Raw genomic sequence first — 24,275 nt, forward strand, 5'->3', positions numbered from 1 at the left:
CACCGACCACTCCTCCATTATGCATTTCACACCCTTCTGCGTGGCATCCTCAAAAGAAAAGACAGATGGTATAGTATCTAGCGATATTGGCGGCGTGCATACACACTTGCTGTTGGGGGTGAGTGGGGGCCATGGTGCACGTGCAGGACGATGGAGGACATAGTTAACGACCCACAGGAGCGTGCATCGTTGACAATATGAAGTGTATACTATAAGCCAGGTATGTCCAAACTATGGCCCTTCAGCTGTTGTGAAACTACAGCTCCCATCATGCCTTGCCACAATTTTGCTATAAGGAAATGCTAAAAATATAGCAAGGCATGCTGGGATGTGTAGTTTCACAACAACTGAAAGACAAAAAGTTTGGACATGCCTGCTCTAAGCGATATAACATACAATATTGCTCAGAAGGAGCAAAATGAGCTTTATCGTTTGATATATTGCTTAGTGTGTATGGGGCTTAAGGTTTTATAAGATGATGCGGTACTTATGTAGTATCTGGGCTGCCGATTTTTTGATTGTATGCCTTAAGTTAAGGCATACAATCAGATGCGATGCGATGCGATATCGCATCGCATCGCATACGATGCGATGCGATGACCCGATTTTTCCATAGGATTCAATGTTAAAATGGACTGAGTCCATTTTAACATGGAATTCAATGGGAAAAAGGGGTCCTTTTCATACCCCTACTATCCAAGTGGGCATGGAGTTGGATATAAACCTGTGGCGAGCGTAGCGAGCCACCGAGCCCGAAGCGTGGCGAGCCACCGAGCCCGAAGCGTGGCGAGCGAAGCGAGCCCCGCGAGGGGACGGTATTCTGTGTCCCCTCGCGGGGCTCGCTACGCTCGCCACGCTTCGGGCTCGGTGGCTCGCTACGCTCGCCACAGGTTTATATCCAACTCCATGCCCACTTGGATAGTAGGGGTATGAAAAGGACCCCTTTTTCCCATTGAATTCCATGTTAAAATGGACTCAGTCCATTTTAACATTGAATCCTATGGAAAAATCGGGTCCATCGCATCGCATGCGATTTGGTCGGGTGCGATGCGATGCGATGCGATGGACCCGATTTCAAAATCGGCAGCCCAGTTACTACATAAGTACCGATGATGCTTAATAAGTAATCCACACACAGTGTTAATGAACCATCCTTTTGTAATCTAGACTGCATATAAAAACTGCATGATGAACCAGCAATGCAAAATTTAGATTTATTAGTCCAAAATGAAGTCTTCAATAGTTTACTGGCAGTGCTACATGGCCAAGATCAGCCTCTTTTGCACTGCTACTGAACAGCTGTAGGTTCTTGCCAATGGCCTTGGTTTTATAACACTGAAATTGATATGATTTGTCAGTTTTTGCTTATCTAACCTTTAACCCCTTCCCGACATTTGACGTACATGTACGTCATGGTCGGGAAGTACTTCCCGACATTTGACGTACATGTACGTCATGGCTTTAAACTGTCACCGCGTCTATAGACGCGGTGACAGTTTGGAGATGTCTGCTGTCCCTGACATCCCCCCCTCGACGCGGTGACAGTTTGGAGATGTCTGCTGTCCCTGACATCCCCCCTCGTCGCCCAGGGATGCCCCCCCCGGTCGGCGATCGCTGCGATTGGCTGTTCAAAAGTGAACAGCCAATTGCAGCGTTTTCTGTGTTACCGGCGGCTAAGCCGCTCGGTAACACAGAGATCGGTGGTGATCGGTGCTGTTAAGTACAGCACCGATCACCACCGAGCGGCAGCCCGTCCTCCCACCCGCCCGGCAGCCTAACCTCCCACCCACCCGGCAGCCTAACCTCCCACCCAGCCAGCAGTCAGCAGCCGCAGCGCCAGCCCCCCTCCCACCCCCCCCCACCAGCCGCAGCACAGTATGAAATAAATTTTAGTGACAAAAAATGAACTATATATATATATATATATATATATATATATATATATATATATATATATATATATATATATATAATATATATATATATATTATATATATATACAGGGCTATTTTTGTGCAGGCTCCAGCAGGAACTGTGGCCCTTATTCTAGCTCACTCTTTCTGACAAAATATTTCTTAGATGGACAAAACCATGAGCACTGCAGGTGAGGCAGGTGTTACTTGTGCAGAGATAATTAGATTTGGGTGGGGTTTTACATCTGCCTCACCTGCAGTGCTCATGGTTTTGTCCATCTAAGAAATATTTTGTCAGAAAGAGTGAGCTAGAATAAGGGCCACAGTTCCTGCTAGAGCCTGCACAAAAATAGCCCTGCATATATATATATATGTGTGTGTGTATATATATATATATATACACATATATATATATATATATATATATACAGTGATCGGTGCTGTTAAGTACAGCACCGATCACCACCGATCGCCAGCCCCCCTCCCACCCGGCAGCCCCCCCTCCCACCCACCCGGCTGCCGCAGCGCCAGCACCCCTCCCACCCCCCCACCAGCCGCAGCGCCAGCACCCCTCCCACCAGCCGCAGCGCCAGCCCCCCTCCCAAAGCTGGTGAGCAAAATGGGGTCACTTGTGGGGGGGTTCCACTGTATTGGTGCTTCGGGGGTCTTGCTAATGCGACATAGCACCCACCATTCATTCCACCACCAAATATCACTCCTTCCCTTCTGAGTCCTGCCATGCACCCAACTGGTATTTTTTGGTCACATGTGAGGCATTGCCGTACTCGGGAGAAATTGGGGCACAGATTTTGGGGTGCTTTTTCTCCTTCATACCTTATAAAAATGAAAAATTTTGAGCCAGAACTGCATTTTTGTGTAAAAAAATACATTTTTTTACACAAAAATGCAGATCTGGCTCAAAATTTTTCATTTTCGCAAGGAATGAAGGAGACAAAGCACCCCAAAATCTGTGCCCCAATTTCTCCCGAGTACGGCAATGCCTCATATGTGACCAAAAAATACCATTTGGGTGCATGGCAGGACTCAGAAGGGAAGGAGTGATATTTGGTGGTGGAATGAATGGTGGGTGCTATGTCGCATTAGCAAGACCCCCGAAGCACCAATACAGTGGAACCCCCCCACATGTGACCCCATTTTGCAAACTACACCCTTCAGGGAATTCATCAGGGGGTATAGTGTACATTTCAAACCCCCAGGGGTTTCACCAATTTTGATACAACTGAGCTGTGAAAATGAAAAATTAAATTTTTTCATTTTCACAGCCCAGTTGTATCAAAATTGGTCAAACCCCTGGGGGTTTGAAATGTACACTATACCCCTAAATGAATTCCCTGAAGGGTGTAGTTTGCAAAATGGGGTCACTTGTGGGGGGGTTCCTAAATTTTAGCATCTTATGGTGCCTAGAAACCTACATGGTGCCTAAAAAATAATCTCATAAAAAGGAGGCTCCAAAATCAAGTAGGTGCTCCTTCTATTATGAAGCCTGTGGTTTGGTCAACGTGCACACTAGGGCCACATATAGGATATTTTTGAAAACAAAAGAATTGGGGGAATCAATTTTGGTACTTATGTAGTATCTGGGCTGCCGATTTTTTGATTGTATGCCTTAAGTTAAGGCATACAATCAGATGCGATGCGATATCGCATCGCATACGATGCGATGCGATGACCCGATTTTTCCATAGGATTCAATGTTAAAATGGACTGAGTCCATTTTAACATGGAATTCAATGGGAAAAAGGGGTCCTTTTCATACCCCTACTATCCAAGTGGGCATGGAGTTGGATATAAACCTGTGGCGAGCGTAGCGAGCCACCGAGCCCGAAGCGTGGCGAGCGAAGCGTGGCGAGCGAAGCGAGCCCCGCGAGGGGACGGTATTCTGTGTCCCCTCGTGGGGCTCGCTACGCTTCGGGCTCGGTGGCTCGCTACGCTCGCCACAGGTTTATATCCAACTCCATGCCCACTTGGATAGTAGGGGTATGAAAAGGACCCCTTTTCCCATTGAATTCCATGTTGAAATGGACTCAGTCCATTTTAACATTGAATCCTATGGAAAAATCGGGTCCATCGCATCGCATCGCATCGCATGCGATTTGGTCGGGTGCGATGCGATGCGATGGACCCGATTTCAAAATCGGCAGCCCAGTTACTACATAAGTACCTCAATTTTTAGTCACATTTCTCTAGTAAAATCTACTGTGTTCCTTAGAAAAATGTATTAAAATTGCAAATCTGCAAAAAAAATGAAATTTTGAAATTTCACCTACACTTTGTTTTAATTCCTGTGAAACACCTAAAGGGTTAATAAACTTCCAAAATGCTGTTTTGAATACTGTGAGGGGTGCAGTTTTTGAAATGGCATCATTTATGGGGGTGTCTCACATACAAGTCCCTCAAAGTCACATCAGAACTGAACTGGTCCCCAAAAAAATCAGTGTTTGAAATTTTCTTGAAAATTTGAAAATTTGCTATTCATATTGTAAGCCTCCTAGTGTCCAAAAAAATTACAAGGAAGTTGAAATAATGATGGAAACATAAAGTAGACATATGGTCTATGTTAGTTATTAACTATTTTGAGTGGTATGATTATTTGTCTCACAAGCAGAAAATTTAACATTTTGCAAATTGCTAAATTTTCCAATTTTTTGCGACATTTTGGTATTTTTCACAAAAAAACACAGACTGTATCGACCCAAATTTACCACTAATTTGAAGTACAATGTGTCACGAGAAAACAATCTCAAAATCACTGGGATAAGTAAAAGCAAAAAAAAGTTATACCCACTTAAGTGATACATGTCAGATTTGAAAAAAATGGCTCTGTCAGGAAGGCAAAAACTGGCTCTGTCAGGAAGGGGTTAAAATAAAATAATCTATAGTAGTATATTGCTTACCATTATACCTTTGCAGGGTATTCTATAAATAGACTTAAATTGCTTCAATTTCATTAAAAACTAGAATTATTATGGATTTTAAAATCTTTGGATTAGTATACAGTATTCTGTCACAAAAAAACAGCGTGAGGATGTGCTACACACGGCAAACAGATGAACATTTGAAGAGCCACATGCTAGAATGTCTTTATTTTTTCGCCGGCAGCTCAGTGTCTTCGGCAGGGCCATGCACGCCCTTTTTGTGACGTCGGCTGCCCAGGACCACCCACAACAGTGATGCCGGTGGGCCCTGTCCACCACCCTTATGCTGCCCCCGTGCAGCAGTGCGCTGCCCGCTACAGTTCCTAGAAGTAACACTACAAATATGTGCAGATTTGTAAATTAGGAGAGCATACATTTATTGCAAAATACGTACAATGCAAGGAATTCTTTGTTAATGACTGGACTGCTTCAAATGATTAGAATATCCTTTAAGAAGAGCTCTTTTGATCATGGCAACACATGTTATTACTCCAGTGAGAAAAATCCCAAATCTCACACAGGTGTCATTTGCTGTCATTTGCAAGGTGTGAAAATGTGCATTGTCCCAAGTCCCATTATCTTAAAATGTAATGTGAGGTTTGGCTCGTCATTCAAAATGGGTCCATTATCTGTCTCTGGGGAGAACCTAATAGGATAGCCCCCAAAACAATATTGAAGAAACATTGGGATAATAATTTTTTGTCCCCAATGTTTTCTCGGTACTTGTGTATTATAGCGGCGCCCCCGATGTACATCGTACGATGAACGCATCGCATTGCATGCCATGTACCCGATGGCATGCGATGCGACGCGATTTTGACCCCCTATACGATTAAAAATCGTATGAGCACCCTAAAGGGTGCATACAATGTTAAATGCACCCCCACGCCACCCCCCCCCCCCCCCCCCACTATAAACGTGAACCCGAAGTGTGGCGAGCGCAGCGGTACGCGTCCTACGACCTTTTCATACCCCCACTATCCACGTCGGCGAGCCCGAAGCGTGGCGAGCGGACGCGGATACCTTCACAGGTAAACGCGTCCCTTCGCGGGCTTCACAGGTATCCGCGTCCCCTCGCTGCGCTCGCCACGCTTCGGGCTCGGTGGCTCGCTGCGCTCGCCACACTAATCTATTCTCAACTCCATGCTGACGTGGACAGTGGGGGTATGAAAAGGTCGTAGGACGCGTACCGCCGCCCCTCGCGGGCTCGCAGCGCTCACCACGCTTCGGGTTCACGTTTATAGTGGGGGTGCATTTAACATTGTATGCACCCATTAGGGTGCTTAACATTGTATCGCATCGCATCGTATGGCATTGTATGCCATGTACAATGGCATACAATTTGAAAATTGTATGCCATCGTACACTAACCAACGACATCGCGTCGCATCGCATGCGTTATGGTATACGATGCGATGGGCGCCGCCAAAATACACAAGTACAGTTTTCTCCCTACTGTGCGAATTGAATTCACCCAGAATTGGTTAACATTGGCCACAATGCCCTATATTCTAAAAAATAATACATACATTTTTGTCCCATGATAGCAAACTCAGAAGGTGCATAGTACTGTACATCAATGAGCTTGGTGCCTGTTGTATTTTGTATAATTGTCAACGTTGTAAAATTTTACCACTGTGTAAATACTTGATGACATGTCAAGTTTTTTCTCTTTAAAAACCTTCAGTATCTAAAAAAACTAAATATTATGTTTTAGATATTTATTGAAAATTTTCATAGAAATGGGGTACAGAAAAAAGAAGTAGGGAAACGAAACAATGGGGGGGGGGGGGAAAGGTGAAGGTTGCACAGGGTCCAGTATTGTACATAAAAATGTAAATAATCACATCAAGCAATATAAGAAGCAATTGAACGGGATTATTGCAGTTTGAACAGTTAGTATTAGGTGTCGTCAGGGGTAGTGATAGATGTTGGGGAGGTAGTTTCTTTCTCATTGAGACTAAATTGTAGGGGGCTTACTCGGGATGGGTCTGGGAAGTACTGAGCTCCTTCGCCCTCTGTGACATATGTGCGCCAGTAAGTCCATTTGACTATTGGGGAGGGTGCCAAGCAGTTGTAAGGTATGAATTCCGTTTCCATAATGAAGTCATAATGGGTTTTATGGATCACTTTCAGGATCAGAGGGGGGCCTGCTTGTTTCTAAAGTTGTACCAGGGCTGCAGCTATTAAAATATGGGCCAAAACATAATGTTTGTGGCTAGGGACGGAAACAGGGATGACATTCAGTAGAGCCAAAGAGGGGCATGGGGTGAGCTGAAGACTGAGAACAACATTGAGTAGATCAAAAACATCTGACCAATATTTGGTCAGTACTGGGCACATCCAGAACACATGAAATATGTTTCCCACCTCCCCACATAGGCGCCAGCAGAATTTAGAGCATAGAGTAAAGACTATGTAGTCATTTGACATGCATTTCGGTATTTATTAACAAAATGGGTAGAAAACCCAAGGAGTTATGGCCCCTATACCTCAGCGGCTATGATTCCCAGCAATTTGATGGGGAATCAAGGAAATTAAACCTGTTAAAAATGCCCAATTCCTTGATGCCCACCAAATATGGTTAGGATTGATTGATCCATGGGGCTATTCAATAACCCCCAAGTGAGCCTGCTGGCAGCACTCATCAGAGACTTTTCCATGCCTGAACAGACATTAAAAGAAACTCTAACTGGTGGATAACCAGTGCCGCGGCCCTGTTAACACAATTTTTCGAACTTATCACGATTTCCGTGAGTTAATGCCTGGTAACGTATTGACTTAATAGGTGTTAAAAACATGTTTGGTGAAAAAGGGTCTGGAATTGAATAGCCTCAAGCGATATGCCCTTTATGCGATATATCACCCTTTTTCACTACCGTTAACTTAAGTAAATAATGCAAGGACCTGATTCATGGAATTCCCATTGACTTTTTATTATGTTTTTTTTTTTTTAGGTGCGCGTAGCAGCAAAATTCATCATTCATGCTCCACCAGGAGAATTCAATGAAGTGTTTAATGGTGAGTGATACTATTTATTTTAAATTCTACTTGGCATCCATGACTGTGTTAATAGTTACAGACCAAATAGTACAGGCAGCACTGAAAGTGCCTTGGTGCTCTTGAGTGGTTTCCAAGGTCTTATATGCATAGGGAAAAGAGAAAAAGTCACTTCTATTTTATGATTTGAAAGTAGTAAGTCGCTGTAGGTGTAGTAATTTGAGTGCAGCTTAAACCAGAGAAAGAGATTCTATGTGACACTAGAAATGGGGGGAAGAGAAGATTCTGAGCCTGAAGTTTAGATTCCCTCTGAGATATGAAAAATGTACTTTTCTAACAACAATAAAATATTAATGCTATTTTACATCTGTACTACACAACAGAAATACTGTATAGCAGTTACTGTCCTACGCTACTGAAATCAATAAAAAACTTTTCGGTACTTGTTTCCTAGAACGGCCACAATCGGGGGTAATCGTGTACCTTAACTTAAGGTACACGATTACGATAATATTTTTAACATTGTAATCGGTAAAAAAATGGGAAATGGGCCGATATGGGCCATTTCTCATTGTATATGCGCGCCCCCCCCATTGTGACCGGCACCCCACGATTGACGCCAACCCGAAGCGTAGCGAGCCCACGAGGGGTGGCGGTACGCGGCCTCCGACCTTTTCATACCCCTACTATCCACGTCGGCGTGGAGTTGAGAATATAAAGTGTGGCGAGCCACCGAGCCCGAAGCGTGGCGAGCGCACGCGTATACCTGTGAAGTTATACGCGTCCCCTCGCGGGGCTCGCCATGCTTCGGGCTCGCTCACTTTATATTCTCAACTCCACGCCGACGTGGATAGTAGGGGTATGAAAATGTCGGAGGACGCGTACCGCCGCCCCTCGCGGGCTCGCTACGTTCGCCACGCTTCGGGTTGGCGTCAATCGTGGGGTGTCGTTGAGGGGGTTAAAATTGGGGTCTGGGGAGAATTTTACATTGAATCCAATGTAAAATAGGGTTCCAGGGACCCTATTCACATTTCAATCAATGTAAAAATCGGGGCCATCGCGTCGGTCGCATCGCATGCGATGCGACCGACCCGATCAAAATCGGTGTGGCCGTTCTAGGAAACAAGTACCAACTTTTCCTCTCTATAGCATTATGTATTTGTTCTTGCAATATTTTTTGTGTTATCTGTTTTGATTGAAAATTTAGGAAATCCAATGTGCAATAGAAAAAATGTCATCATATAATAAAAACAATATTTGCTAACACACATAGCACTATCCATGACCATAAGGTATAGCAGAACAAAATACATTTCCCACCGTCAAATATCTGGCTCAATGACAGTTATTCTGATAAATAACACTGGGGTAGATGTATGAAGCAGTGATAAGGAAGGAGAAGTGCTAAAATGCCTGGTACTTTATCACCGGTCAATCATCTCATAACTGTCCCTTTCTAATCCCAGCCTGTAACTTAAGACTCAGGAGCTGATTGGCCGGTGATAATGTAGCAGGCACTTTATCACTTCTCGCTTCATACATCTAAATAATGCAGCACTCACCTTACAAAGATGGCCATGAATCTCCCCAGCGGCAAAGCGAACAGGCTACAGTGTGCATGTCCCAGCTTACAGAGCAGCGGGCAGCTGTGTCAAGAGCGGGTCCCGGTGTAGAGAGTCAATCCACCCCAGCCGGAAGGAGGTCCGGCATGGTTCTCCGGTGGGTCATTCAGCCTGGCAGGCGTCCTGAAATCAAGGCACAGGCTTGCAGCAAGTGGGTAGGCCATAACCCGCAGAGATGGGCAATACCTGCCCATAGGCTTAGCAGCACCACTACACAGCAGCAAACACTTAGAGAAGCCACCACAGGGATCAGGAGGGACAGCAATATCCTAGAGATATAAATACCTTTAGGCAGGAGCTCTTTGTAGAAAAGTCTGCCTCAGTTGCTGGATAAGCCACGCCCCTGCATTTTTGTTGTTGAATCCACTCTTCGGGCGGTATTCAATGTGAATACCTGCGAGGTGCAGCGAATCCTTTTTTGGATTCGCTGCACATTCGCCACGTTCCGGAGCCGGCGGGCTCCGGTATTCAACGAGTCAGGGGCAGCGAGCCCCTGACTGGCGAATATGAGCTCCTGCGGCGATTGCCGCAGGGAGCCTGAGGACGGTGCCAGGCAGAGAGATGGAAGTCTCTCTGCCTAGCCCAGACCTTTGTGGGGGGTTAGGTGGGCTCCCCGGGTGCCAGGCAGCACAGGCTGCCCCCCCGGGGGTGCCAGCAGGGGAGCGTATATTCACTACACACGATCGTAATGATCGTGCAGTGAATATATGAATATGTAATGAGCGGCTCGGCTCCGGCGCCCCCTGCTGGCTGCTGTGTAAAAAAAAAATATATATATTATTTTTAAAATTAAATATATATTCATGTGCTTACAGCACATGAATAAAAATAGCATGCCCCTCCTCCGAATAAAATTCCTGATTTTTTGACACCAAATGTAAAAAACAAAACAATTTATTATGAAAGTTCACATTCCACTTCGCCATAAAAAGAAAGCAATTGCTACTCGGTGAATCATGGCGAAAAAAACCTTCAAATGTATTCGCCATGTGGTCATTGATTAGGGTGATTCACCGTTTTTGACAGAAATTCGCCAAACAGCACAAATTCGCCAAATTCGCCCTTCATATTAAGGGCGGTATTCAATGAGCCTGATTCGCCATGTTTTTATGGCGAATTTGTGCTGTTTGGCGAATTTCTGACTAAAACGGTGAATCACCCTATTCAATGACCACATGGCGAATACATTTGAAGGTTTTTTTCGCCATGATTCACCGAGTAGGAATCGCTATCTTTTTATGGAGAAGTGGAATGTGAACTTTTAAAATAAAGTGTTTTGTTTTTTACATTTGTGTCAAAAAATCAGGAATTTTATTCTGAGGGGCATGCTACTTTTATTCATGTGCTGTAAGCACATGAATATATATTTAATTTAAAAAAAAAAATTTTTTTTTTTTTTACACAGCAGCCAGCAGGGGGCGCCGGAGCCGAGCCGCTCATTACATATTCATATATTCACTGCACCCGATGTTACGATCGGGTATAGTGAATATACACTCCCCTGCTGGCACCCTCAGGGGGCAGCCTGTGCTGCCTGGCACCCGGGGAGCCCACCTGCCCCCCACAAACGTTCTGGGCCAGGCAGAGAGACTTCCATCTCTCTGCCTGGCACCGTCCTCAGGCTCCCTGCGGCATTCGCCGCAGGAGCTCATATTCGCCAGTCAGGGGCAGCGAGCCCCTGACACGTTGAATACCGGAGCCCGCTGGCTCCGGAACATGGCGAATGTGCAGCGAATCCTAAAAAGGATTCGCTGCACCTCGCAGGTATTCACATTGAATACCGCCCTAAGAGGGGAATGTAACAAGGTCTGACTTTGAAAAAGTGATTTTCTTGGGTTTTGCAGTGGAATTTCATGCAGTGATGTTATAGGTGAAATCTGCAGATTTTTGGTAACTTCCTGTTGATTACATCATTAGATGTAGTAGACTAGATGCATAGCCTATATTTATAAAGACAAAATTGTATAAAACTATTTTAATAAAATGTGATTTCAAATGATGTAAACATGGCAATATACACTTTTAAAGCAGTATTGTCACAAGGACTTTTCACTGCTCTTTTTCTTTTAATTGGCTCTGGATTGAGCACTCTATTTTGTGATCTGTAACTGGTTTCCAAGTAGAGCTGTTGTGTTGTGCTTACTTCTGGACCTGCTTTTATCTAAATAAAATGCTAAATGCAATGTCAGGTCACTAGAGAACTTGGTGAAAGGTTTCAAGAAAATGGTTAAATGCCTCCACTTTTATAGATTTATGGGGGGGTTCAATAAGTGCCATTTGTTACATAAGCAAAAAAAACAGCTAATCCGACCAGACTATTCAATTGCGGTAATTTTTGCCACTATTGAAGGCATTTTTCGCTCATTCCTTTTCATTTTTGGGGGACAAAAAGGCATGGGGAAAAAATGCTTTAAAAAGTTTCTCTTTACTACCAAATTTTTTGCCTAGGTGAAAAATTGTCCCTCCATTTGAGTAGGGTGAATACCAATTTGCCCTAAAACATGGGGCATTTTTTAAATGTTTTTTTACTTAGGTAAAACATCCTTACCCTGAGAGCACATGTACAACATTAATTACACACTCACAATGTACTATATCCACTTCTACAAGTAATCAGATATATGAGCTTGATTTCCCTAGCAAATTAGTCTACAGGGCACCATTTAATTTCCAGAAGCTAAAATCACAGATCGTAAATTAACATCAAATATTACATAGGGCTTCTCTTATTAAGGGTTTTGATTAACTTTGCTATTCAGCAGAAATTCCTCTTTCTCTCTCCTCTGGTGCAGGTGGTAGTTTGTTAGGCTTGTCAACATAATAATACTATAAATTTGTAACACATCTCTTTGTCAGTACATGTGCCAATTCTTAATGGCTCACTGAAATTTTGGAAAGTTTACCAGCTAGCACCAAATATGTTAGTTCCAGGTTTAAATTTAGCCCTCAATAGATTATAATTAAAAGAGCAATTTATTTATTGTGTTCAATATAGCAAACCAAACCAATAAGCCCAAACCGTCAAACCCACAAGGTTTATGTATTAGTCTTACTGGCTGCCACCAAATCTTTGATCATACTACTCTTGCAACTTCCGCACTTTATAGTTGTGTGAATTGTATGATTCTATAATTAAAATGGTCTCTTGTATAAAAGTAGAATTGGCACACTTAACTAGATTGCAGCTGGCACACTGATAGCTTAAAAGTTGCCAATCCCTGTTTTAGACCATCATATTTCTTCTTGAATATATACGGACCCGGTATATTGGGCAAATACATAAATGACTATTTTTTTTTCCATTTGTAGCTGATGTTTAAATGGACTGTTACATTATAATTCTGATTTGATTATGTGTATTTCTTATGCAGATGTTCGGTTTCTACTTAACAATGATAACTTACTCAGGGAAGGTGCTGCTCAGTAAGTGAACTTTCATTAAGATTATTCTACATTAGAGTAAGTACATTAATTAGAGGAATCCTGCACACATTTCAGAAATACTATTCTGTTGTAATATGCTTGTGCTTAATGCTCAGCACACCTGATTTGTATAATTACAGCCACTGCAGGGGCCTACTTTCTCAAGACCTTGATCCTTGCTGGATTTCATCTGTTCTAACTTCATTACATCAACTTTTATTTATCAAATAAAGCTACTTTTTGATGTTAATATTATAAGTCAAAATGTACATGGAATGTACATTAACTCCTTCAGTGGTAATTTTTTTTTTTTTAGGGAGCGCTCCCCACTGGGCGAGTTTTTTTCCTGGGGAGCGCTCCCTAAAAAAAACCACCACTATAACTCCTGAGTCCGGGCAGCGCTGCTAAACACTCTATCAGCCGCTGCCCGGCCCTGCCCCAGGCTGTGTGCGGCATGATGTTACAAGGTCACGCCACACACATCCAGGCAACAGGAGCAGGTCAGTGGCTGAAGCTGAGTGCAGCACTGATCTCAGCGGCACTGCCTGGCAGGAGGGAGGTCAGGCAGAGGCACTCAAGAATTTTCCGGGTTTGCGCACTTTAACATAACCCGGAAAATTTCAGGAGTGCCACTGAAGGGGTTAAAGAACAAAGGTTTTACACTTTCCTGGCCCAACTTGTGTCCTCATTTTTTTTTTGTCTTTTAAGTCTGAAGAGATGAAAAACGGTAGCTTTAGAGTCGTCTCAGATTCCAGGGGTATTGACTTTTAATTAAAACTGAAAATGACAAATTAGTATAGAATAAAATAGATACAAAGCTTTTAGGACATTTAAATACATAATTGGTGATCTAGTATAAAAATGTACTGAATGTAGATTCAATAGAATTGTACATATTACAGTATACATTGAAAATATATACTCTTTGGATGAAAAACCCTAACGCACAGCTTGCAGAGTTGACCAAATTCACTTAAGAAGAACTCCACTATGGAAGGGTTCCCTTGCCCTAGATCTCTACATTTCCTCTTTTTTTTTTCCAACTGGGCCCAATTATCAACATTTTTTTGCTAATTAAACTCATGATCAATGGTGCTGAAGCCAGTCAGCTCTTAATGGTCATGTAATTGAGAAAGGCTAGTTGGGGCTGATGGCTGGAGCACCATTTATCATTCCTAATGAGTTTTAAATAGCTTAAAAAGTTCACAATTGGGGCCCCCAAGACAGTTATGTGGTATATCAAAGTAATGCAGCGAGGTTACCCCAAACAGCGAGGCTCCCGGCTAATGCAGGTATGGTATGGCAACCTGTCGGAGTTTTTCTTATAGACATTCTAATTCTCAGTTTCTATCCTCGAATATGACAATAACCATGACCTAATTAGAAGGGTGGTAGAACAGTGGGAGCTTAAGATTTTCCAGAAAGAAGTGTTCCATGATTATGCTTGCCAAGAAAAGCGGCTTGTTTATTTCAACAACGAACACTTAAGACAATTTCTTTAGTTTCTTATGAAACTATTACTTGGGTGGTGCTCCATTGCAAAGGAATCCTTTTGAATAGCTTCACTGTTCAGTGAAATTTCTCCCTGTTTAGAGTGACCTTGATGACTGTTGCATAAATCAGGGAGCGTATTGGTACAGGTGGTTGTGGCTTCCATCTCCTCAAAATAGTACGGACAAAATAATTTATAAACTCTGTCGGTGAAAAAAAAGTCTCTTGCCTGCCTAGACAAGGCACCTTGAGATGTAAGACCTTGTTGCTACCTGGTACTAGCCCAGCCTCCACTTTGGAGCCTGGCAATACTTAGTGTATTTGCTTTCCATATCCTCTTACTTTTAGAAGTGAATTTGTAAAAAAAAAAAAAATGTGTTAACCTATTCTTATGTCATTCAGTTCATGACTGAAATGTTTTTATTTTCTACATTTAGTGCCTTTGCGCAGTACAACTTGGATCAGTTCACACCAGTAAAAATTGATGGGTATGAAGATCAGGTATGCATACGTATCTATAGCACAATGTTAACCTGCTATATGTATTCCCCAAGAACATTCCTTAGTTTAGTGCATTTGAAATTTAAGTTTTAAATATAACTTTGTAGATTTAAATGTTTGACATTTTGGATGTGATAACAATGTGGTTTGGAGAGGGCCTTAAGGAGGATGCATATGTATGTAATCAACAATAATTTGAAAGTTGTAACCAAATAAATCAGAGTGCCATGTACATTGTTATAATGGTGTCACGTGTTCAAAACTGTACTGATCTCGCAATGTAGCTGCATGTGTGTGAGGTTGTACTTCCACATTGTGCTGGCCTGTATGGGTTACATTTGTGTAACCACAACCTTGCTGAACTTTGCCTATGTGGGAACACCACTTCCACCTAAGTTCCCCTCTCTGGGTATAAGGGTTGATGCATCCAATTATGCATGACTCTACATGGCGGTATTTGTGTTCTCTTATCTGACAGTGCTACACTAATGGACACATGTTCAGTAGTACAGCCCAAAGTCACCAAGTGCTCCTTCCACAATCACTGAGGAACATATCTACAATACATTTATAGGAGGCCTTCACAAAGAGAAAATAGCCATGTGATCATATAGATAATAGAAATAATAAAATAACAGAAATAGAGGGACTTCCTGTGGGCGTTCCTAGGAGCAGGCAGCTTTTTATATGAGCTCTCCGCTCCCATTTACCCCTATTGACATTTGGGGTCAACCACGTTGCCCCAAAACATCACATGGGACCCCGGAGATAATAGTGGGTAAGAGGCATACCGTCCCCGGCTCCCCACCTTACTCTTCCAGAATCTCAGTGCTGAAGGTGCCGCCTGTGTTCTGGGCGCCATCTTCCTCTCTCCCCCTGAAGCAGCCGTTGACTCAGTGTCCTGTCCACCTTCTGCCGAAGCACTACGGTAGAAGCCAGCAGCGGGTGATACACCTCCCCGAAGTCTACCCCTGTGATACACGAGTCTCGCCGGTGAGCTGATTGCCGGGTACAACGGCTGCGAACCTCCTCTCTCCCCCTGCAGCTGCGGACTCGGCGTCCTGTCCCTCTCCTGCTGGACCATTACTGAGGAAACCAGCAGCGGTAAGATATCTCCCCACAGTCTCCCCTGTGTTAAAACCTGACGTCAGAGTCCTGCTGGTGTGTGGAAGGGAGCCGTCATCTCCTCCTCCCCGCTCACTGCTCTAGCTATAGTTGAAATCTCCACAGGCCACCCCTCTGTCTCCTGAATAAGCTAGTCACAAATGCAAAAGTATTGGTGTCTGTATTAGTAAATGGTTTGCAATTGGCACAGTTACTCTTTTCTTCTTGTAGCTAGAAATAAACTTTAAGCATTCACATTTGCCATAAAATATTAGCACAAGCCTGTTTTAGCTATCCTTTACTAAGAGCATAAACTGTAGTTTTCTAATTTTTTAACTGCTGCATCTCTGCCAGTGTATGTTCTTGCCCATAGCGGCTTTACAGCCATAGATATCGTGCCTGGTAAACATTGTATAGTGTGTCCTCAGATTTAGGCTCTGCATTAAATATCTTAATATCTAAAATCACCAAATCACTTTTCGATCTCCCCTTGCACACCCAATGGAACCTTTTAAGACAGCAGACTAAAAGTATATTTGCTAAAATATATATTTCTATTGAAATTTTAACATATATTAATAACTTCTTGCAACTTAATGGAATAAAACTAACCAGTTGCTACTAATAACATTTCTGAATGAACATATTTGCTATTCTGTATTCATTTTAAGGAGTGCAAAGACCTAAAGGTGTCTCCATATATTGTAACCAAGATCTCCGAATCCTACTTCCATGTGGTTATTAAATCTATTTAATGATCTCTCATTGTGCTGGGTGAAAACATTTTTTTTTACCTGTTACTTTGGCAATAATTCATATGAATTGGTCCTGGTCCACTAACCCGAGGCACCCCTGCAAGGCACCGAGGCACCCCACGGCACACAGTTTTGGAACTACTGTTCTATGCTGTTAAGTCGCACCCACAAGCTACTGCTTGAGGGTTTTCATCAACAGAATATCTCTGGGAGGAATTTTATACTTAATATAGCCAGCACAGAAATTAGGTCCTATAACCAAATGTTTCCATTCATCTTTACTAAATTTGCTGTTGAATTTTGGGTACCTGTGTAGTAGCACAGTGCCCGTTACGTAGTTTGCGTAGCGTCTCTGTCAGAATCAGCGTAGTGTTCGTGCGGCCAGCGCAGTTAGCGTAGTCAGTCAGAAGTAGTGTAGTGTTCCCGCTAGCATAGTCAGCGTCCCTGTCAGAAGTAGCGTAGTGTTCCCGCGTCCAGTGTAGTCAGTGTCCCTGTCAGATATGTGTTCCTGAAACACCCCCGCTATCCACGTCGGCGTGGAGTTGATTTTAAAAAGTCTGGCGAGCCACTGAGCCTGAAGCGTGGCGAGCGCAGCAGAATACATGTAAAGTAATCTAGGTGCGCTCGCCACGCTTCAGGCTTTCTCCACACCGCCATGATTAGTGGGGGTATGAACAGGTTGGTTGGACACGTAACTCGTCCCCTCGCTGCGCTCGCCGGCTGGTGAGGATAGTGGGGGTTTAAAATAGACTGTCTCTGAAGCGGACACGGGCAGGATTCCCGTACCCTGCCGCAATAATACTGAGACGCAGGAGCGTCTGAAACGCACCTGCATGTCAGATGGAGCACCTCTCTGCCGGCGCCCACATGATCCCCCTCTCCGCCGGCGTCTGCCAGCGCAGGGGACCTGGCGGTTACCTGCGCTGTGTGAGATGTGCTCACTAGGCTTGGCATTGGACGCCGGGGACTTAACCGGGCTGCCGCGGAGTCTCTAGGCTAGGCAGCCGTTGGGCTACGCTGACAGCGTAGTTTAGCCTACGCTGAAAACGTAGCGTAGCCGGTTGCCATGCTATTACACAAGTACAGAATTTTGTAGTCTTGGTTCATGTTTCACTTTAAAAACAATGTTCTGTTCTGTTTAGAGTATCATGGTTTGACAGAATTCGTATTGTGTTTTTTTCTTGGTAGGTATTAATAACAGAGCATGGAGATCTTGGTAACGGAAGGTTTTTGGATCCAAAAAACAAAGTTTCTTATAAATTTGATCACTTAAGAAAGGAGGCCAGTGACCCCAGGCCTTATGAAGGAGAAAATGCCATAGAGTCATGGAGGAATGTTGTCGACACGGCAGTGAGATCCTATGTTAAAGACCATTATCCAAATGGCGTTAGCACTGTACGTTTCAAATACTTTATTTCAATTTACAGATTTAATAAAATGTTCTGTAATATTGGCTGACCCCTCTTGGGCTTTTTTGTTCCAGCATTAATAAATATTTTAGTTTTCATTGGCTGAATCCACTTCATTTGTACAGGTTTATGGCAAAACGATTGATGGACAGCAAACAATAATTGCATGTATAGAGAGCCATCAGTTTCAAGCCAAAAACTTTTGGTAAGTAATATATTGTTGTTGTTGCTATTAATATTATTGTTAATAATTCTAAACTGGTTAGTATTTATTAATGATCTCTACTATATTTGATTCTTCAGCCTGTAGTAAAGTTGTCAATTGCTCAATCGCGTAACTGCTATAATAAATAAATAAATATATATATATATATATATAAAGGGCTCTTGTGGTGACTCTATTTGCCCACTGCTGTCTTCAGCCACGCTGTGCTCCAGGATTGTTGAGTATTAGCCTCATGCATTTGAACCTTTAATTAAACTACGCACTAAGTGCACTGTTGAAATATTGCTGGGAGTGCTGGTCCTCTCTGTGGGTGTGTGTTGGATAATACCCATATGTCACCAGTGTTGAGAGATATAGATATATATATAGCATTTATATATACTGAAGCCAGTTCAGTATTCTTAAACTAAAATCTTAACACATATTTGCTAATCTATTTTATTTTCATGCAGGAATGGGCGCTGGAGATCAGAATGGAAATTTACAATTACACAATCTACTACAAAGGTGGTGGGCATTCTAAAAATTCAGGTACATTCATTTTCTGCTGGATTTGTTAATTTTGGTATTTAACCTTTTTTTTTTTTTCTACTGTAAAATTGCTTTGTATCCCCCTTTTTTCTTTGCTTTGTCTGATATGAATCACCCAAACTATTTTATTTTTTTATTCAACATAATCAGCACTTTTCAGATAATCTTTCCATTTCAACTTGCTGTGCCTTATATAAATCGCCCCCTCCGTTATTGAAAACTGACCCCTGCCGTTCTTGTTGTACTTAAGGGGTGTACACACGGAGAACTTTTAACAGGAGATTTTGACTATATAGTCAAAATCTCCTAGAAGGTTAGCCAAAATATCCCTATTTTTCTCCTGCTTCGTCAATATTGTCTAGCAGAAATTGCTTAGCATAGATTGATTGTGCAGGCAAGGCAGTTTTGACCTAGATAATAGACTATCAGTGCTTAGACTAGGGGTTCCCAAACTGTGCGCCGCGGCTCCCTGGGGTGCCGCGGCGCTGTGACGGGTGCCACAGCCAGTGTGCTTGGCAGTGCACACAGACAGCCGCCGGCACACGCCCCGCGCAGAAGATTACTGGGACAGCCGCTTTGGCTGTACAGACAGCTAGGGTTGCCGCTGCCACATACACTGCCTGAATGTCCAGCACCAGCCAGCCCTTTCTTCCTGCATATGTAATGAGCGGCTGCCCGCGGCGGCATGACGTCACGCCGCTCATTCCGAAATGCTCAGTGTGTTCTGGGGCAGGACGACGCTCCCTCCAACCACTGTGTGGAGGACTGTGGCCGGTCGGGATGAGATTTGAAGCATCCTCCTCCTCAGTTAAGCTGTCTGGTCAGCGGCCCGCAGCATGTCCTCCGGCTCATGGCTGTACAGAGGACACTGGACTACTGACGGACACTGTGACAGCATGGCTGCTTCAGTCTCTGCAAGAGCCATCAGCAATATAAGGACCACACTGTATTCAAGAAACAGTGCTATATATAGATATATATCTATATAGATAGATAGCTAGATATCAATAATCCAATAAACAGGCAGTTTCCCTGGGGATGTTCACCTGCCCCGGGGCCCTCTCGTGAAAGTAATATAACAATAATCCAATGAACAGGCAGAGGCACTCTGGAGGTGTTAGTGTGAAAAATAAATCTTTAGTGATCCAACGCTTCGGGGTTAGCGAACCCCTTTATCAAGGTATCTCAATGGGTTTTTTTTTTTTCAATTTTTGATCTGTATTATAAAGTGCATAATAATTTCAGATGACATAGTCCATGACGACGTTTCGAGACCCCAATGGTCTTTTCATCAGGTCATACAGTGCAAAAAAATAGCAACATATAGTATGCAGGTGTTAGAACAAACAGCCTGTTTGTTCTAACACCTGTATATGTTGCTATTTTTTTGCACTGGGTCTTGGGGCCCAATTCAGACCTGTACTGCGAATTCACATGACCGATTCTCAGACGACTGCGCATGTGCATGGTACTTTATACGTATAAAGACTGCCTCCACTGGCTTCTTGCAGGGTGATTGATACCCTGCGGCCATAACTATGTATTTTCTAGGATTTCCTCAGAAACCGCAGGCATTCCCCGGCCATTGAAGAGAGGGCTGCTGACATCAGGTCAGCGGCCTCCTCCCTGTGGCCTTCACAGCGCTGAGTAAGTCTAGACTTAGTGCTTGCAGGCAGGGGGAAAATCATTCGATGGGGAGTAATTTGAGCTCAGCGGGTGGCGTTTACCTGTTGCAGGTCTGAATCGGGCCCTCAGATGACCAGAGTGCCTTGAAAAAGTCATGGAGACCCAAAGAGTGCCTTGGACTGAAAAAGTTTGTGAACCACTGGCTTAGACAAAATCGCTTAGTCAAAATCTCCTGTGCATCTAGACAAAATCTCTCCCTAAATTGCTTAGTCAAAATTGTCCATTAGTCAAAATCTCCCCGTGTGTACACCCTTTACACATGCCTAATACCCCTTTCACACCAAGATACTAATTACCGGGTTAAAGCTTTTCAATCCGGTAATTTGCTGAATTTACACCACCTTTTTCCACTGCTCAACTGTGTTCTTGCTCTAACACAGTCTTGCTTCATAATCCTGCTTTTGTTATCATATAGGTTCATTATTATGAAGATGGCAATGTACAGCTAGTGAGCCATAAAGATGTTGAAGAGTCACTTACTGTGTCTGTAAGTATGTTACTTTGTTACTTAGAAGCCAGAAATATAAATATTGTCTTACTGTAGTTAAATTGATTCTACTATCTGCAGTTTTTTTTGTTTTTGTAGCTGGGTGAATGTATTTGGTATATGAGCTGGTTGGGGGTGGGTAGATTTGTTTTGCTGGTGCACTTATCAAAGAAAACAAATCTAATACCATAGCCTGCTGAAAACAAAAAGTTTATGAAATTGATGCCTGAAAAACATGAGATGACTAATATTCAGTCATTAACAGTTGAAAAGAACAACTTGCTTTTAGCTATATAATGCCAGTGATTATGTCTGAATAATCATTCATTGTGAGTGTTTGATTCAGTGTGATAAGAGAATGCCAAGACACTGAATTTGATTGCACAGCTGCCAAATAAATCCTACTGTGCTTATAGACATAAACACATAGCTGAAAATAACAGCCAATTGCAGATCTGATTATTTAGTAAATTACATTTTCCTATTTTGATCTTCTTGTGTATTGTTTGTAAATTAGACTCTGCTGAGCAACCTTACAATTGACATTTTTGGGCTGGAGGCTGTCAGGGTTATTCAATGTTGTTCTAGCAAAAGTGGGTCATGGCATAATAGCTACAGCCATCAGTCAGCTACAAGTATTGTGCACCTGATTTATTTGCATAATATGCTCTTATTTCATAATATATCTTTATCATTCAGAATGAAATTCAAACTGCAAAGGAGTTCATTAAAATTGTAGAGGATGCTGAGAACGAGTACCAGGTATGCATCTGCTGTAACTTGATGGAACTGAAAAAGTATAGTGAATGCTTGCATTTGAGTGAATCTTTATCCGCAGCTAAAGACACAATGGGGTAATTTCCTTGATGCTGCTTTCACATGGCAAACCTGGGTCAGACCTATTCACACTAAACCCGGGTCACCCATTAAACACTGCAACACATGTTTAACCCTTTTTTTTTTACCCGGGTTGCTCATTTTGGGGGTTTTCACACTGCATGTCGACCCGGCATGAACAGCGGTTATTTGTGAGAGGGGTATAAGTGGAGCATTCAAGGCTGACCTATACCCTTTTCACATCGTAAATGCCAGGTCGCACCCAGGATTTGGACACTGGTCCATAAAGGGAGTGACCCAGCATTTGCGAGGTGAGAATCCCAGTGACCCGGCAATAAGCCGGGTCCCTGATGTCAGAGAGGGGGCGTGGTGACAGACAGTCATCGTGGGGCTGGAGAGGAGGCAGTGCTTGGAGCTAAGGCTTCCTCCTCCCTATAGTGTGAATGGGACCCGGGTCGCTCAAACTGGGTTACGTGTAGACCATGCACAGCAACCCAGGTCTGACCCAGGATTAACACTTCTTTAACCTGGGTCGAAATGCTTGGTTGCTGGACCCGGGTAATTTTAGAAGGCTCTTTCACACCTCACGTCGTTACTTGTGCAATGTGAAAGGGGTAATTTTTGGCTCTTTCTACCAGTGGGAGTAAATAAATACAAAATACACCTGGTTTTAGATGTAATATTAAAATCTTTAAATACAGAGGCTAAAACTCCTGAAGAGACATACGCTTTGAAGAATCCCAGTGTGTACTGTTTGCATACTTCCTTATTTTTGTACAGTTTTCTGGCCCATTTTTAAGTGAGTGAGAGAGACGTATTTGTTCAAGGTTATTTGGAGAACAAGGGGAATTTAACCCTTGAGATCCTGACAACTTCATCAAAACTAAAAATCCGGATAGAGTCCCACTTTTTTTTTTGCATGATTTTACAGTTGATGTCTGCTTTCTCAATGAATGTGCTTCCTTATTTGATATTGCGGTACTTGTGTAGTTTCACGGCGCCAGCATGGCACCGTGCGTCTGAGTCCTCTTGCGGGGCTCGCTTCGCTCGCCCACGCTGCGGGCTCGGTGGCTCGCTACGCTATTTAAAATCAACTCCATGCCAACATGGATAGTGGAGGTATGAACTATCCATGTTGGCATGGAGTTAAGTTACTTTTTTTGACATATTTCGTGGCGAGCGTACACCCGGAAGTAGCACGGCGCCATGAAACTACACAAGTACCCATATTGCTTTAAAACTGGACAATTAACACAATATACAGCAGAAAGTGTTTAGTCCAGACATATGAGCTTCTTACTACCACACCTCCCCTATCTAGTTCAGTAACTCAGGAGTTTCCACATTTGATACTTTGTTGTCTACTTTTCAAACTGGTTTGGCTAACCTCTTATTACTCTTATTTTAAGGGGGTATTCACTTCACAAGCTGTCGGGCTCGTTCTGCCGGGAAGAGACGAGCTGCCGGCTGCAGCTCGCCTCTTCCCAGCCGCAACTCGCGGCCACGCCCCCTTTCTTGTCCTGCTGCAGGCGGGTCCTTGAATCCCGTCTGCGTGTTCTCAGTGGAGCTGGCCAAGAACGGGACAGGGTCATGGCGGTCGAGCAAGCTCCAGATTGAATACCCCCCTAAGCATTTTATTTAAAGTAGTTAGAAAATAGATTTTTTTTTAAAGTAATTTTTCTGTAGTATTTTTTTATACCAAAGGTATGTAGAGAATACAGCTTTTTGCTAAAATAACAAATAAAAAACACCTTTTTGTTAATTTTGGGTAGATATCTTTTACTATGTCAAAAGAATAAGCAAAATAATTTTTTGCAAACTTGCATTTTTTTTCATGATAATTCTGAAAGGAAAGAATAGGTAAAATATGCTTAGCAAAGGGACAAAAAGCCTCAGCAGTGAGGGGACAAATGGCACTACCATCGCTTTTTTAATAACTAATCATAAAATGTTTTGATGGTTCAGAAAGGAAATTAAGTAACACTCTATTTATTAGTTATGCTTACAAACATCATTTTGGTATTACAATTGATTGTTATTTAAAAGAATAGATCTACCTTCAAGTACTGTTTTATATAATATAACACAAAAAATTGTATGTGCCCACTGCACCCCTCTTATTCAGCTTGTTATGTAGCTGAGCTAATGGGCTTTCTTGTTAGCCAGGGAATACTACTGTACCTTCCTCTGCTGTGAAATATGTAAACTTGATTTACAGACTCATTATCATGAGGGGTATTCAATGCTCTGACGGCAAACTATGATGGCGAGCAGTGCCGATAGCTCGCCGTCAGAGTATTAAATTAAATTCCCTCCCCTTCACTTGCCCTTTCCCTCTTGCTGGTTCATTTTGG

The 24,275-nt window shown here is 43.0% G+C and overlaps 1 protein-coding gene across 1 annotated transcript in view; it reads left to right on the top strand.

Annotated features, from left to right (window-relative positions):
* The window catches only part of CAPZA2 (capping actin protein of muscle Z-line subunit alpha 2), a 43,859-nt gene that overhangs the window by 16,179 nt on the left and 3,405 nt on the right, over positions 1-24,275 (top strand). Inside the window, exons 2-9 of the mRNA XM_083182795.1 lie at positions 7,807-7,870; positions 12,843-12,894; positions 14,823-14,886; positions 17,934-18,140; positions 18,280-18,359; positions 18,833-18,911; positions 21,013-21,084; positions 21,784-21,846. Coding sequence (XP_083038921.1) covers positions 7,807-7,870; positions 12,843-12,894; positions 14,823-14,886; positions 17,934-18,140; positions 18,280-18,359; positions 18,833-18,911; positions 21,013-21,084; positions 21,784-21,846 — 681 coding nt within the window. The remainder of the gene's footprint in view (positions 1-7,806; positions 7,871-12,842; positions 12,895-14,822; positions 14,887-17,933; positions 18,141-18,279; positions 18,360-18,832; positions 18,912-21,012; positions 21,085-21,783; positions 21,847-24,275) is intronic.

The sequence above is a fragment of the Crinia signifera genome, chromosome 4 (assembly GCF_055691185.1).
Source record: "Crinia signifera chromosome 4, ASM5569118v1, whole genome shotgun sequence".
Classification (NCBI taxonomy): domain Eukaryota; kingdom Metazoa; phylum Chordata; class Amphibia; order Anura; family Myobatrachidae; genus Crinia; species Crinia signifera.